The sequence below is a fragment of the Aspergillus fischeri genome, genomic scaffold (genome assembly GCF_000149645.3).
Source record: "Aspergillus fischeri NRRL 181 1099437636247 genomic scaffold, whole genome shotgun sequence".
NCBI classification, from domain to species: domain Eukaryota; kingdom Fungi; phylum Ascomycota; class Eurotiomycetes; order Eurotiales; family Aspergillaceae; genus Aspergillus; species Aspergillus fischeri.
The window spans coordinates 2,687,027-2,699,611 of NW_001509772.1; the positions used below are offsets into that span (position 1 = coordinate 2,687,027).

General features: G+C 48.4%; 6 protein-coding genes across 6 annotated transcripts, besides 1 other annotated feature; 3 read left to right on the plus strand and 3 right to left on the minus strand.

Annotated features, from left to right (window-relative positions):
* Positions 1 to 698: 698 nt before the first annotated feature.
* NFIA_041640 (maltose permease) lies at positions 699 to 2,549 on the plus strand (the record flags this gene model as incomplete). The annotated part of the gene is made up of 5 exons (XM_001266482.1): positions 699 to 828; positions 915 to 1,327; positions 1,394 to 1,806; positions 1,858 to 2,101; positions 2,169 to 2,549. The coding sequence occupies 5 exons, from the start codon at positions 699 to 701 to the stop codon at positions 2,547 to 2,549; spliced, it is 1,581 nt and encodes a 526-aa protein (XP_001266483.1).
* A 971-nt stretch (positions 2,550 to 3,520) lies between these two features.
* NFIA_041650 (2,3-butanediol dehydrogenase) lies at positions 3,521 to 4,670 on the minus strand (the record flags this gene model as incomplete). Its single annotated transcript, XM_001266483.1, has 2 exons — positions 3,521 to 4,556; positions 4,612 to 4,670. The coding sequence occupies 2 exons, from the start codon at positions 4,668 to 4,670 to the stop codon at positions 3,521 to 3,523; spliced, it is 1,095 nt and encodes a 364-aa protein (XP_001266484.1).
* Positions 4,671 to 4,725: 55 nt separating this feature from the next.
* Positions 4,726 to 4,749: a microsatellite.
* A 615-nt stretch (positions 4,750 to 5,364) lies between these two features.
* NFIA_041660 (sugar porter family MFS transporter) lies at positions 5,365 to 7,021 on the minus strand (the record flags this gene model as incomplete). Its single annotated transcript, XM_001266484.1, has 3 exons — positions 5,365 to 5,621; positions 5,679 to 5,814; positions 5,891 to 7,021. The coding sequence occupies 3 exons, from the start codon at positions 7,019 to 7,021 to the stop codon at positions 5,365 to 5,367; spliced, it is 1,524 nt and encodes a 507-aa protein (XP_001266485.1).
* An 888-nt stretch (positions 7,022 to 7,909) lies between these two features.
* NFIA_041670 (short-chain dehydrogenase) lies at positions 7,910 to 8,817 on the plus strand (the record flags this gene model as incomplete). Its single annotated transcript, XM_001266485.1, has 2 exons — positions 7,910 to 7,956; positions 8,013 to 8,817. The coding sequence occupies 2 exons, from the start codon at positions 7,910 to 7,912 to the stop codon at positions 8,815 to 8,817; spliced, it is 852 nt and encodes a 283-aa protein (XP_001266486.1).
* Positions 8,818 to 9,098: 281 nt separating this feature from the next.
* Positions 9,099 to 10,378, minus strand: NFIA_041680 (alcohol dehydrogenase family protein; the record flags this gene model as incomplete). The annotated part of the gene is made up of 5 exons (XM_001266486.1): positions 9,099 to 9,156; positions 9,211 to 9,255; positions 9,307 to 9,367; positions 9,423 to 10,201; positions 10,260 to 10,378. The coding sequence occupies 5 exons, from the start codon at positions 10,376 to 10,378 to the stop codon at positions 9,099 to 9,101; spliced, it is 1,062 nt and encodes a 353-aa protein (XP_001266487.1).
* A 530-nt stretch (positions 10,379 to 10,908) lies between these two features.
* NFIA_041690 (NAD-dependent succinate-semialdehyde dehydrogenase) lies at positions 10,909 to 12,576 on the plus strand (the record flags this gene model as incomplete). The annotated part of the gene is made up of 4 exons (XM_001266487.1): positions 10,909 to 11,221; positions 11,323 to 11,500; positions 11,617 to 11,923; positions 11,986 to 12,576. The coding sequence occupies 4 exons, from the start codon at positions 10,909 to 10,911 to the stop codon at positions 12,574 to 12,576; spliced, it is 1,389 nt and encodes a 462-aa protein (XP_001266488.1).
* Between the last annotated feature and the right edge of the window lie 9 nt (positions 12,577 to 12,585).

Here is a 12,585-nt window from a genome sequence, read left to right on the forward strand (position 1 = left end):
CCTATAACAACAATGACTATGGGCAGACATTGTCTCTTGAACCATTAACCCGCGGCCCGAATAGTGCTGCAATACGCATCTTCTCTCACCCCGAGTCATTAACCTCCATCCTGGGGGTGACAATATTTATGGATTCTACTAACCATGGACTGACCTCCACAACCTGATCCCATATTCTAGTTCGCTAATAGATCTGTAGTCATACACTACCGTCAGATACGGACGAGGCTGGAGTTCAATATAGATATTTCTCGGGTCTAGTGCTATAATGTACGAGAGACTAACAATTGTATCATTGAAGCCTAAAAAGTGGCATCCTCGAAGTCCGACCTATCACTGCATAGTGTCCTTAGCTGAGCCTATCATTCGTTATTCTTTGCCTAGAGGTTGTTGCCTTCCCAAATGCCGAGCTGTCTCCCAAGAACGCCCTGGTCCTCTCTACCTTTTGATTATTCGTCCCTTGAGGCCCCGGGTGTCCCTCCGTCCAGCCGTCATCAGATTTGGATAAAATATGCGGCGTAATCGAGTAAGGAACTCGGCACTCTAGGGTTCCCCTTTGCAAAAGACGGGGAAGCATATTGTGGGGTACAGATGATAACTAGTGTACGAAGGCACGCCCCAGGACTACAAATAACGCAGTATTCTTCCCCAGGTTTGACTCGCAAAAGTAACCAGAAATCACCATCCGGATTCTTGACATGGCAGACCAGCGAAAGGAGCAAGACGAAACGGAGATCACTGTCGACCATGAGGAGAATGTGCAACAGGAACAGCCAGCGGAGGCACTCTGGAGGGAGGTTTTAAAGCATTGGAGAGTTCTTTTATGGTGTTAGTATAGCCCCTACCCCAGACGGCTGTCAAAGGTGTGGATGGTCCATCATACAATGACCGCAGCTGACGATTCTGTTCAATAGGCCTTCTCATATTCCTCCTGCCCATGAACTTTGGTTACGAGAATGCCATCGTCGGTAATCTCCTGGCTATGCCCCAGTTCCTCGAACGATTCGGACACCAGGTCAATGGAACTTGGGTTCTGAGCGCTCGGGATCAGCAGATTCTCAATGGTGCATTGTCTGTTGGGGTGTTCTGTGCTGCAATCATCACAGGCTTCCTGTCCGATGCCTATGGTCGGAAAAAGGCCATGATGATTGGCAGTATTATCTGTTGTGCTGGTGCTATGGTCCAACACTATGCTACAAGCATCTTGATGCTTTTTGGTGGGAAAGTTGTCGCAACCCTGGGGTTTGGGATTGGCCATTCTGTAGCACCAGTCTTTGTATCAGAGCTGGCACCGAGCTCATTGAGAGGAATCTGCCTTGCGCTCATTGTGAGTACGCTCTTGTTGACAGCATTTCGGTGATTCATAGCTCACCGCTGACCATCACGGGCATAGAACACGATGATAGTTGGCGGGCAATGGCTGGCCTCCTTGACGGTATACGGGTCGACCTTTCGGTCTGATGCAGATGCATGGCGAGTTCCACTAATCTGTCAGATCATTCCACCAGGTATTGTCTTCTTAGCGGCAGGAACAATTCTCCCCGAGTCGCCAACCTGGTTCCTCATAAAGGACCGTCGTGACGAAGCCCGAAAGGCGTTTCAACGATTTAACGGTCCGCATTTCGACAGCGGACCCGCCCTTAATCACACTTTGGCAGCCATTGTGGTCGAGAAGGAGAATGCAAGTGGTAATCACTCTTGGATCGAGTGCTTCCAGCAGCCCAATCTACGAAGGACGACAATTGTTGTCATGACCTACCTGGCCCAGCAGCTGATTGGAGTTAACTTCATTGCTGGCTATCTCGCGTAGGATGAACAATACCCAACCTTCTTTGCAGTTGACTAATTCAGTTGTAGCTACTACTATGCGCTGGCGGGAGTGAATCACCCTGTTGCCATTGCTCAGCAATCATATGCAATCCAGGTCTTTGGCAATATGTGCTCATGGCCCCTGATTGAGCGTGTTGGCCGGCGCCGACTCATGGTGGGCGGCTGCATCATGATGACAACCATGTTACCCGTCATCGGTGGCATAAGCATCCTGAATACTCCCACAGCACTCAAAGTCACCGTGGCACTCATGACTGTTTGGGGCTTCCTGGTAAGACTTCTCTCCCGGAAACCGCATTGCAATCTGCCGAGACCGACTACTGAAAACCTGGTTGCAGTACCAAGCGACTCTGGGCGCATGTGCATACGCTATTGGAGGTGAAATCCCAAGCCCTGCTGTGCGCCAGAAGACCTACGCCCTCAACATGGTGGCCACGACAATATCATCCACGGTGGTGTACCAACTCATGCCGATCCTGATTAACTCAGACAAAGCTAATCTGGGTGGGAAAATTGCGTTTGTTTTCTTTGCTCCCTCTGTTCCCATGTGCTTCTATCTGTTTTTCTGTCTACCAGAGACTAGGGGCCGCAGCTTTGACGAGCTGGAGGAGATGTTTCAAGCCCGTGTTCCATCTCGCAAGTTCAAATCATATCAGACCTCGCTCACTCCGGCTGCGGTATTAGAAGGCAAACTCGAGGGCGATATCGGTACTGCGTGACCTCGGGGTTCTCATCAATGAGCTGGTTGGATTCTTTCCATATGTGATTACAGTCAATTAGTCAATAGCTATAACTTACACTTCCCAATGATGGGGAAACTAAATGGAGTTCTACTTGTCCAAGACGATGTTCAAGATTATCAGAGAGAAAGCCTCCAGTCATCTATATTGTCATAGCCTACTGGTAATCTGGTAATTAATCGCCGCCCCCCCATCCACCAAAATCTGCCAAAGAGATTCTACTTCATGCATGAGAGTCTGGATTCTTAAACTATCTGCGTAAATTGACTACTAGATATCTGTCGCCCTGAGCCGACCGTAATTTACAGGCCTCCAGTGACCGCGCTTGCTAGTGTATATGGATGCAGGAGCACCTGCAACCTGAATTATCTGTATCCTAAATGATCATTCGGAGCCAATCAGATGAAGGGGTAAAAAAAGGGGTAGATTGAACGCTTATAAACTAAGCTACATTCCTTCATCAGAACGATGAATTAAGTTCTTTGCATTTCTCTGCGACTAGCGGTAATCTTAATGGATGGGCTCCAGCAATCCCGTTGACAGCTAGAACAGTACCCAGAACGAGCCCCCCTGCAAATACTGCTAGGACAGATTGCCACCACGTTAGACCAAGAGTCTATTTGGTGGATTTTTTTATCTTAGCCTTTGCAAGATGGACCTCCTCGGCAAGACTCGTACTCGACGTGCGATCCATTAGCCCCCCTGTCAGCTAAGTATTGTGATTCAACGCGGCCGTTATCCTGCCAATGCTCCGGGAAATCTCAAACAGAAAGCCAGTGGTACTGTTTGCCAGAAATCGCGTTTTGGTGATGATAACTATCTTACAGTTTTATACAGGATTAGGACCACGTTGAAACCAACCTATGGCGCAAATATATACAACTTTCCATTGATTGAGTTAATAGCTCGTTACACCAGTGTAGATCAATATTGCATCATACCATTATTGGTTAAATGTCAGGCTGGATGAGCATTTTAACATGCTTAGTTTTATTGACAATCAGTTCCTGAAATCCTCCCTCAATGATGTTCGAAAGTGGCACGACGGACGTAATCATCTCCTCTGCTGGAAGTCTTCCAGACGACAGGAGAGACAGAACCTCTTCAAAGTCCTTTCTCAAATAGCAAATACCGCCAGTTAAATGTTTTTCTTGGAGAGACAAAGCATTAAGATTGAGACTTAGTGGCTTCTCATGGATTGCAACGTTGAAAATGGTTCCTCCTGGCCTGACTGACGCGATGGCGGTGTCAAGAGTAGCCTGGAGGCCAGACGCGTCAAAAGCGATGTCGACCCCCTCGTCTGTCAACTCATGAACTGCCCTTAGTACGGGGTCAGACACCTGGCTTTCCTGCACAGGGTTTATGACAATATCCGCTCCAAGGCGCTTGGCTTGGTCAATTCGCAGATCGGACACCTCACTTATTAATATCTTCTTCGCCCCTTTCGATCGCAAAAGTATGAGTAGACCCAACCCAATTGGTCCCGCGCCAAGGATCAAGATATTGTCACCAGCGGCAAAACCTGACCTTTCGATCATATGGCAGGCTACAGCCAAGGGTTCTGCGAGAGCAGCGGCCCTTAGCGAGACGTTATCAGGAACGGGAACGATATTGGCTGCATTGACAGAAATTTCTCCGGAGAAACCACCACCAGGCGCGTTGATTCCGTAATATGTGGCCCGTTTGCAAGTATTAAAGCGCCCGCGTAGGCAAGAAGTGCATGCCTCAGCTTGAATCTGCGGATCTGCCAGCAAAGGGTTCACTACTACTTTCTGCCCAATGCGGATCCCCTCGACGTCTGCCCCGACTTCAACAACCGTGCCGGATATTTCATGTCCAAGGATTACTGGAAGCTTTGCGCCAGAGTGAGGATTTGTCTCCTGGGGTTGAGGGGCGAGGATAGGCCCTGCCTGATACTCGTGTATATCTGAGCCGCAGATTCCGCAGTAAGCCACGCGCACTCGGACTTGGTCGGAAAGGCAATCCCTGCATCTAACTGTAAGCGGATGCTCCTAGGATAAGAGGCTAGATGTGTATTTACGGAATGGGAACAGTGTCAAGTCTAATATCCTGCCGTCCGTGTAAACGGAGTGCCAGCATGGTGTCTCGAGTCATAGCGTGTCTGATGGTTGTGGTTTTGCAATACAAGTGTGAATTTGTTTTTTTTTTTTTTTTTTTTCTCCCCTGTCAGAAAAGTAAGGCGAAAATGAGGGAAGCCATACGGCAAATAGTTATATCATTATGGCTGCTGGGTGCCCCCACCCTGAAAGTTATCTAGGGACTTTTCGTACCCCCTCTCCCGCATCTACTCAAGGTTTAACATAAAGCCGAGCTTACAACATATAACCTATTCCACCAATATACTGTAACGTGATAACTCCAAGGACCGGAAATTAATATGGCCCTCATTTTCATGATGTACCTCAAAAAACAGGACACAGAAGTTGGCAGAGATTTGAAGCATTTGAAAGAAAGGGGGAAATAGAAGTAGGAAATAATGATACCGACATAGTAACTACCGGCCACTCTCAATAATTTTTGGCTGTATGTCTCCAGAACGAGTTAACAGAATGTAGAAATTGTTAATAGATCTCAATTGCCCCGATATTTGCGTATCACCAGTAAAATTGATCATCCTTAAGGACAATAGAAATTTGACAGACAAGCAAGTAATGATTTCTTATACTACCTGTTTCTAATATACCTAAGCTGTCAAAGTTCAGCCAATCGAACATGCCAGTAGCTCCTATCTACGAATCTCACGAAATATATCAAAACACTTCTTTCGTCAACGTCAAATCTCTCCAGCATCCACCTTCTTCGCACCGTGCACACTGTCCACATTTTCCACGTGTATAACCTCTTTGGCCTTCCGAGCGGCGTCCCTGTAGGTCATGTTCCTGCCACCGTGGTATTTGATCTCGAAGAGCCTATCGACTTCTTCCAGAGACAGGCCCGAGGTCTCCACGTAAAAAAGCCAGCATATGGGGCAAAAGGCAAAGTTCGTGATGGCGAAGACGAGGTAATATTTCCATCCAATGTTTTCAATGGCTGGTCGCAAAGTTATTATTAAGAAAATTACAGTCGCAGTGGACGGGTCTCATATACCTGTTGGAGTCACAGAGACAATCACATAGACACCCAGCCAATTCGTAACCATGGCAATAGCGCTTCCCAGATTCCGTGTGTGATGCGAGTTAATCTCGGAAGGGTACATGAAAGGGATGACAAGAAAAGACAACCCCTATTGCTTTCACGTTAGCATTGCACAATGTTTGCGGATGGGAGGCAACCCGGCAAGGACACCCCAGAGGACTTACGAAGAAAAAATAGTAGAGGAAGATAAAGGCGACTGCAACACCGTTAAGAGCCTTTGTGTCAATTCCCAGTCCCAGGGCCGCCATAGCAAAACAGAGAGATTGGCCCGCTGAGCCAAAGATCAGTAGTCGTCGGCGCCCGACCTTGTCAATCACAAACGATGCCATCCCCGCCCAGAACATCCATTGCATGGAGTCCACGGCCGACAATATTAAGGACATACGGTCGCTGAATCCGAAAGACCGTTTGAGGACAACCGGCAGATAGTACGCGACCACGTTGATGCCCCCTAACTGTTGCATGAAATTTGCGCCCGCTCCTAGCGCGATTCGACGAAAGTTCTGTTGTGGAGCATTGGTGAAAATGTGTCGCCATCCGGAGATTTGAGATTCGTTCTCGTGACTTATGATCTCTTGGATTGTTCGGAGCTCTTGCAAGACGTCGTCCATTGAGGGCTTCACTGCAAGGCGAGCCAGCACATCCCGCGCTTCATCGTCACGCCCACGCAAGCAAAGCCAGCGAGGAGATTCAACCATGAATGGCACAATTGCAAGCGTAAGAACTGACAGCACTGATTGGAACGCCAGTGGGAACCTCCAAGCGACCGGCTGATCAGGGATATACGTAAAGGCGAAGTTTACCCAGTTGGCAACCACGAAGCCAAAGACAAGGAGGGTAAGTTGGATTGACATCAGGATCCCACGGTGCTTTGGATCGCAGGTCTCGCTCTGCCAGATTGGAACAGTAGTAGTATTCATACCAACTCCGATGCCGGACACAATGCGGCCGACAATCATATGGAGGAGCGTAAAGGCGGTTGCTTGGAGAACACCACCGACTGTGAGTAAAGCACAGGCAAGGCCGATTGATTTCCGTCTGCCAAGGCGATCACCAAGAAACATGGACATGAAGGCCCCAATCACGCATCCAAGCACATACGAAGAAACAATCTGTCCTTCAACTGTAGCATCTGGATGATCGAACTGTTCCTGAAACGATGGGTTGGACAGTATACCGCTGAAAACACCTTGGTCGTACCCAAACAACATGAATGCAAGGCCGCAGGCAACGGTGATACCGATAGAGAGGAAGCGGCCTTGAAGGCGCAGACCGGGCAGGACGGAGAAAGTCATACTAGGTTGGGTGAACTGAAATCGTGATTGCGGGTTACTTCAATTCAGTCGTGGTGGCCGAGTATGTATTATCTCGAATCTGGTCAATGAGATGAAATTTTGAATTCAGTGTTCCATCACTGACTATAGGGAAGGGGGGAAGGCATTATAAACGCCTCATTTTGCTTCAAGTTCAGTTTACCATCATCTTGTTAAACTTCGTGCTAAAAGGACACATAACCTAAGTAATATCTTCGACCCTGAATGCTGACAACATCAGCTGGTTGGTTCTACCTCTCAGCCGTTACCAGGGAACCATTGAGGAGATAGGAAAGATGATCTGTCACGCTTAGGAAACCTTATGGTCATTGATTTGCGTAATTAACAGCTAGAATAGCGAACGTTCGCGGAAGAAAACATGCTTTCGTATGTGCAAAATCCTCCAGATCCGGAGTGGTCAGCGAATGGTGCGGTGGGCATTGCAAAATTACTCCACTGGGTAAACATTTAAATGCTCAGCAAGAGGGTAGTGATCTCTAACCAGTGCGGGAATGTCGATAGAACCTCAGCATTGGATGATGCACCGGGGTTAGTTGAGGGTGGGAAGCTATGTTGATTCTTCAAGCTCTGTCCCGCGGCTACTTTGTCCAAGAGCTCCCCCGGAAAGCAGAATTTGTGGGGTAAAGCTGGGTTTCCACACATACAATCAGCTCGGAAATTGGAGAAAAGAAAAGTATGCTTTCGTCTAGCTTTAGTTTCCCGCGGCTTGTAGTCAATTGCGTGGAAGTGGCCGGCTACTTACACCGTAGACACAATACAGATCTTCTGGAGAGATAAATCCACGCAGGACCGAGCACTAGATTATGTGGTGCCCATTGAATCAGAGATACTCCTGAGTTGACGTGAACCATGGCTTCGCCTCTAACTGCGATTGTGACCGGCGCGGCGCGGGGAATGTGTGTTGGCCTCTGGATCCGATGATAATAACTGCATGACTGACATTATTCATTAGCGGTCGTTCCATAGCGCTTCGCCTGGCTCGGGATGGCTACCGCGTTGCTATTAATGACGTTCCAAGCTCGACAGCGGAGATCGAACAATTCGTGAATGAGCTCAATAGCACTGCAGTTGGGGGTAGGAGCCCGGTTGAAAAATCTGGTGCAGAAGCGATTCGAGCGATAGCCATACCTGGAGATGTGACTTCGCGAAGCGATGTAGTGTCTATGATATCGAAAACAGTTTCCACTTTGGGTCCACTACACCTCATGGTTTCCAATGCCGGGAAGGCACCAGTGAAGCCTTTGCTGTCCTCTACAGAGGATGACGTTGCGGACGTATTCTCTTGCAACTTCAAGGGAGTCTTCAACTGTTACACGGAGGCAGCCCGCCAAATGATTGCGCAAGGTGACCCGGAGGAAGTATTTGGACGGCAAAAGTACAAGATTGTTGGGGCCTCTTCTATCGCCGGATTCAGAGCGTTTGCGGCGCTGGGTTTGTACTCTGCCACCAAGTTCGCAGTTCGTGGGCTCACTCAGGCTATGGCTCTGGAATTGGCTTCACATAAAATTACCGTCAATGCATACGCCCCGGGAATAGTGGGAACCTCCATGTGGACCAAAGTGGATGAGATGCTTGGCCAGATTGAGGGTCGGGCTCCTGGCGAGAGTCTCAAACATTATAGCAAGAGTATTGCGCTTGGGAGGACAAGTATTCCGGATGATGTCGCTGGACTAGTGGGTGGGTTTCTCGCAAGTGAAGATTCAGACTACGTGACTGGGCAAACTATGCTGGTGGATGGAGGCATCGTTCTTACGTGAGTCGTCGCAGAGCTGAGACCTAGAATAGCATCTACTGGAACTTCATTATAACATATAGAAACGCTTGATTACACGTAGTTGCTTGCTTAGCTAACTTTAGAATTCCACGTATTCTTGTGTACGAGGAAAAATTTACTAAGTTACGTGCTGGCGCTTTGAAGATTGAGACCGTCTATATCCTCTGTGAGTTTCGGGCTGGCCGAGTAACATTGGAATCTTCTGTATACTCAATCTTTTTATCGCAAACATATCATCTAATGCCCTTATTATTACTCTCAAAGCTACTTATCGGCCTCGAAAATGATCTTCTGTGACCTCATATGGTTGAAATCATCGTAACTGAAAATTGTTAGCGACCAGCTGTCTTTGCGTGAAGAGAGAGAGAGTGCTCACCTCTGAGGAGCTTGGGATAGCGGCCGAACATCTGCAACCATGAAACTGCAATGGGTATTAGCGCAATTCACGTAAGAAGCAAAGAGGAATCGTTACTCAAAAGAATCCTGTTTCCTTTGTTTCCGCGCAAACAACTTCACAGCCTCCTTGAACATGCCTAAATCCGACTATGTTAGATTTGACGCAGAAGGACAAATACCGGGTATACACACTTCGAGCGGGGCATCTACCCATCTGAATGGAAAGATTCTTGGAATACGCTTCAAAACCTGTCCATGGAACTGGCTCGTTGTGTACCCCGACGCTGGAGATGCGGCCAAAGGGTCGAAGTAGATCGAAGCCGAGCCTCAGAGCATCAGCGTGGCCGACAACCTCAATGACGATATCAGCGCCTCGCCCATCAGTTAGGTCCTTGACTCTTCTTTCGAGACCTTCTCTATCAGTCTCAAAGTTCCACGCCTCGGCACCAAGCTCCTTCGCGCGTTGTAGACGTGAGGCGACCTTATCCACGGCAAGCAGATGTTTCGGGCGATATTCCAGAGCACTCATAAGAGCAAATAGACCAACAGGCCCACAGCCGAGAAGAAGAACAGTGCATCCTTCAACTGCAGGTTTGTCCAGCCCTTTGAACGCATTGGAGGCAGCAAAATATCCTGTTGGGAAAATGTCTGCCATGAAGACGAGCTTCTTCTCGTCAATCTCCTTCGGAGCCTGGATCAAGCTGGCATCTGCCATCGGTACGCGCACATATTCAGCTTGACCACCATCAAGAAGAGGGGACCCAAATAGCTTGGAGTTGACACAACGTGAGCTTATCTCCAAGCGGCAGTAAAAACACGTCCCGAAATTCACAGTAAAGGGTACCACAACATGGTCGCCTTTCTTGAAATGCTGAACTTCAGAGCCCAATTCAAACACCGTGCCTGTGAACTCGTGGCCCATAATAAACCCTGAGCCTGCGGGCTGGTGTCCTCGATACACATGGAGTTCGCTAGGATGGCTGTTAGCACAATGGAGTGCAAGGAAAGGCAATGAGCTTAGCGACTTACCTACCACACAGCGCCGTGTACCGCACCTTAAGGATTACATCCGTCTCATCTTGGATCACTGGGATTGGCCGTTGCTCGACTGCGACTTGCAAGGGTCCTTTGAATACAACAGCTTGCATTTTACGGCTTCGTTTCAGTTGACGAGTCTATTTCTGAAGTATACCTAATGAGCTGAGCTGGTTCGACATAGTATTATATAGCTACAAGCTCGAATGCTCTGCAATAATCCTTCCTAGTATCTGTGGATCATGCCAGGACTGTACGCCGAGGATTTTTTTTTTTTTTTCCTTTCGGTTGTAGCGAACTGCATAAAGCCACGGATACAACTTCCAAAGATCCGCGGGACCTCAATTGAAGAGTAGCGCAGGATCTGGGACACGGTAGGTCTACGACCATGAATAATCTGCCTAGGTTTATGCTATCAAATTAACGTTGCTCAGCTTCATATTGTCTTTTAAGGAACGCGGGTTGATGAGCGGGATTAATCATAAAACGACCATCGTCCATGTGGAATCATTTGCGACAGATACTAGTTGGAACGTCAGCATTTTAGGACCAGTCTGCCCAGGTAACTAAGGCCCTCCTTTTTTAAAGACTAAATTTATCTAATATACAACTAAACGCTTTTGCAGCTGCAGGACATCCCAGTATGGAATCAACCCAGCAGGTCACCGCGCCAGCTCCTGAACTGTTGGATCTCAAAAATCCAGCATTGCTAGTGACATCAGGATTGATCAACGGTCAAGAAATAAAGGGGGCTGAAGGCAAGACATTCCCTGTGATAGAGCCATCAAGTGCAACAGTGCTTGCCCATTGTGCAGACCTGTCAAAGGAAAATATCATAGCGGCCATCGAGGCCGCCGATAAAGGATATGTCACGTACTATGAGACTACCACCGCAAGGGAACGAGGGCTATTCTTGAAAAAGTTCTACCACCTAATGCTTGACAATGCAGACGACTGTAAGGTAACCATCCTCCTCCCTCCCACCCACCACCACCTCCTCCTCTCCGCTCTTATATTTGAGGTGAATCAAGCCTAATACCTCCGCACTTCCACACAGTGGCCAGAATCCTTTCCCTAGAGAACGGGAAGACAATCGCCGAGGCAAGAGGAGAAATCAACTATGCTGCCTCGTTCGTTTCCTGGTTTGCCGAAGAAGCGACTCGCGCATACGGAGACACCATCCCTTCATCTTACGCGTACACAGAGGTTTTCACCTTGAAAGAACCGGTGGGAGTGTGTGGTATTATCACTCCTTGGAATTTCCCTGCTGCCATGATTACTCGAAAGATCGCCCCGCCCTGGCTGCAGGTTGTTCAGTGGTTATCAAACCTCCTCGAGAGACTCCTTTCAGCGCACTTGCCTTGGGCAAACTGGCTATAGCTGCGGGTATTCCAGCTGACTGCATCCACATTGTTCCCACGAGCGACCGGCAAGCAGCCTCGGAGTTAGCAGCAAATGCCAAAGTCAAGAAACTCAGCTTCACTGGCTCGACTCGGGTTGGTAAAACACTGACGACGCTAGCCGCTCAAACAATGAAACGGGTCAGCATGGAACTCGGAGGCAATGCTCCGTTCATTGTACTTGAAGATGCGAATCTGGACCAAGCAGTTGCGGGAGTAATGGTCTGCAAATTTCGTTCGTCGGGCCAGACTTGCGTGGTAATTTGCCTTATTGTCTCTACTTCATTCTTTTGAAATTCCTTTGCTAACTGTCCCGAAAGTGCGCAAACCGCATCCTTGTCCACGAAAATGTACAGGAAGCGTTTATCGCAAAGCTTATCCAGAAGGTTCGAACCCTCAAGCTTGGAAGAGGTATAGACATCGACACTACACAAGGACCCTTAGTCAACGCCGCCGCTGTCAAGAAAGTCGCGGAGCATGTTCAGGATGCAATTTCCAAAGGGGCAATTTTGCACACTGGGGGCAAGTCACCAAGTAACTTGTCGGGGTTCTTTTATGAGCCGACGGTCATCAGTGGCGTAACGCCTGACATGACTGTCGCTTATGAGGAGACTTTTGGGCCGCTAGCGGCTATCTTCAGCTTCAAGAGTGAACAGGAGGCAGTGGACTTGGCCAATGCTACTGAATTCGGTCTAGCTGGATACTTCTTTAGTGAGAATGTTGGGCGTGTTATGAGAGTGGCGCGCCGACTTGAGTGTGGTATGGTTGGCGTGAATACAGGACTTATCAGCGCTGCAGAGTCGCCTTTCGGCGGCATCAAAGAGAGTGGATTGGGGAGAGAAGGCAGCAAGTATGGCTTGCAAGAGTACCAGAACATTAAGAGTGTCACTCTTGGCAATTTGCAAGCTTGATGGGTTTCA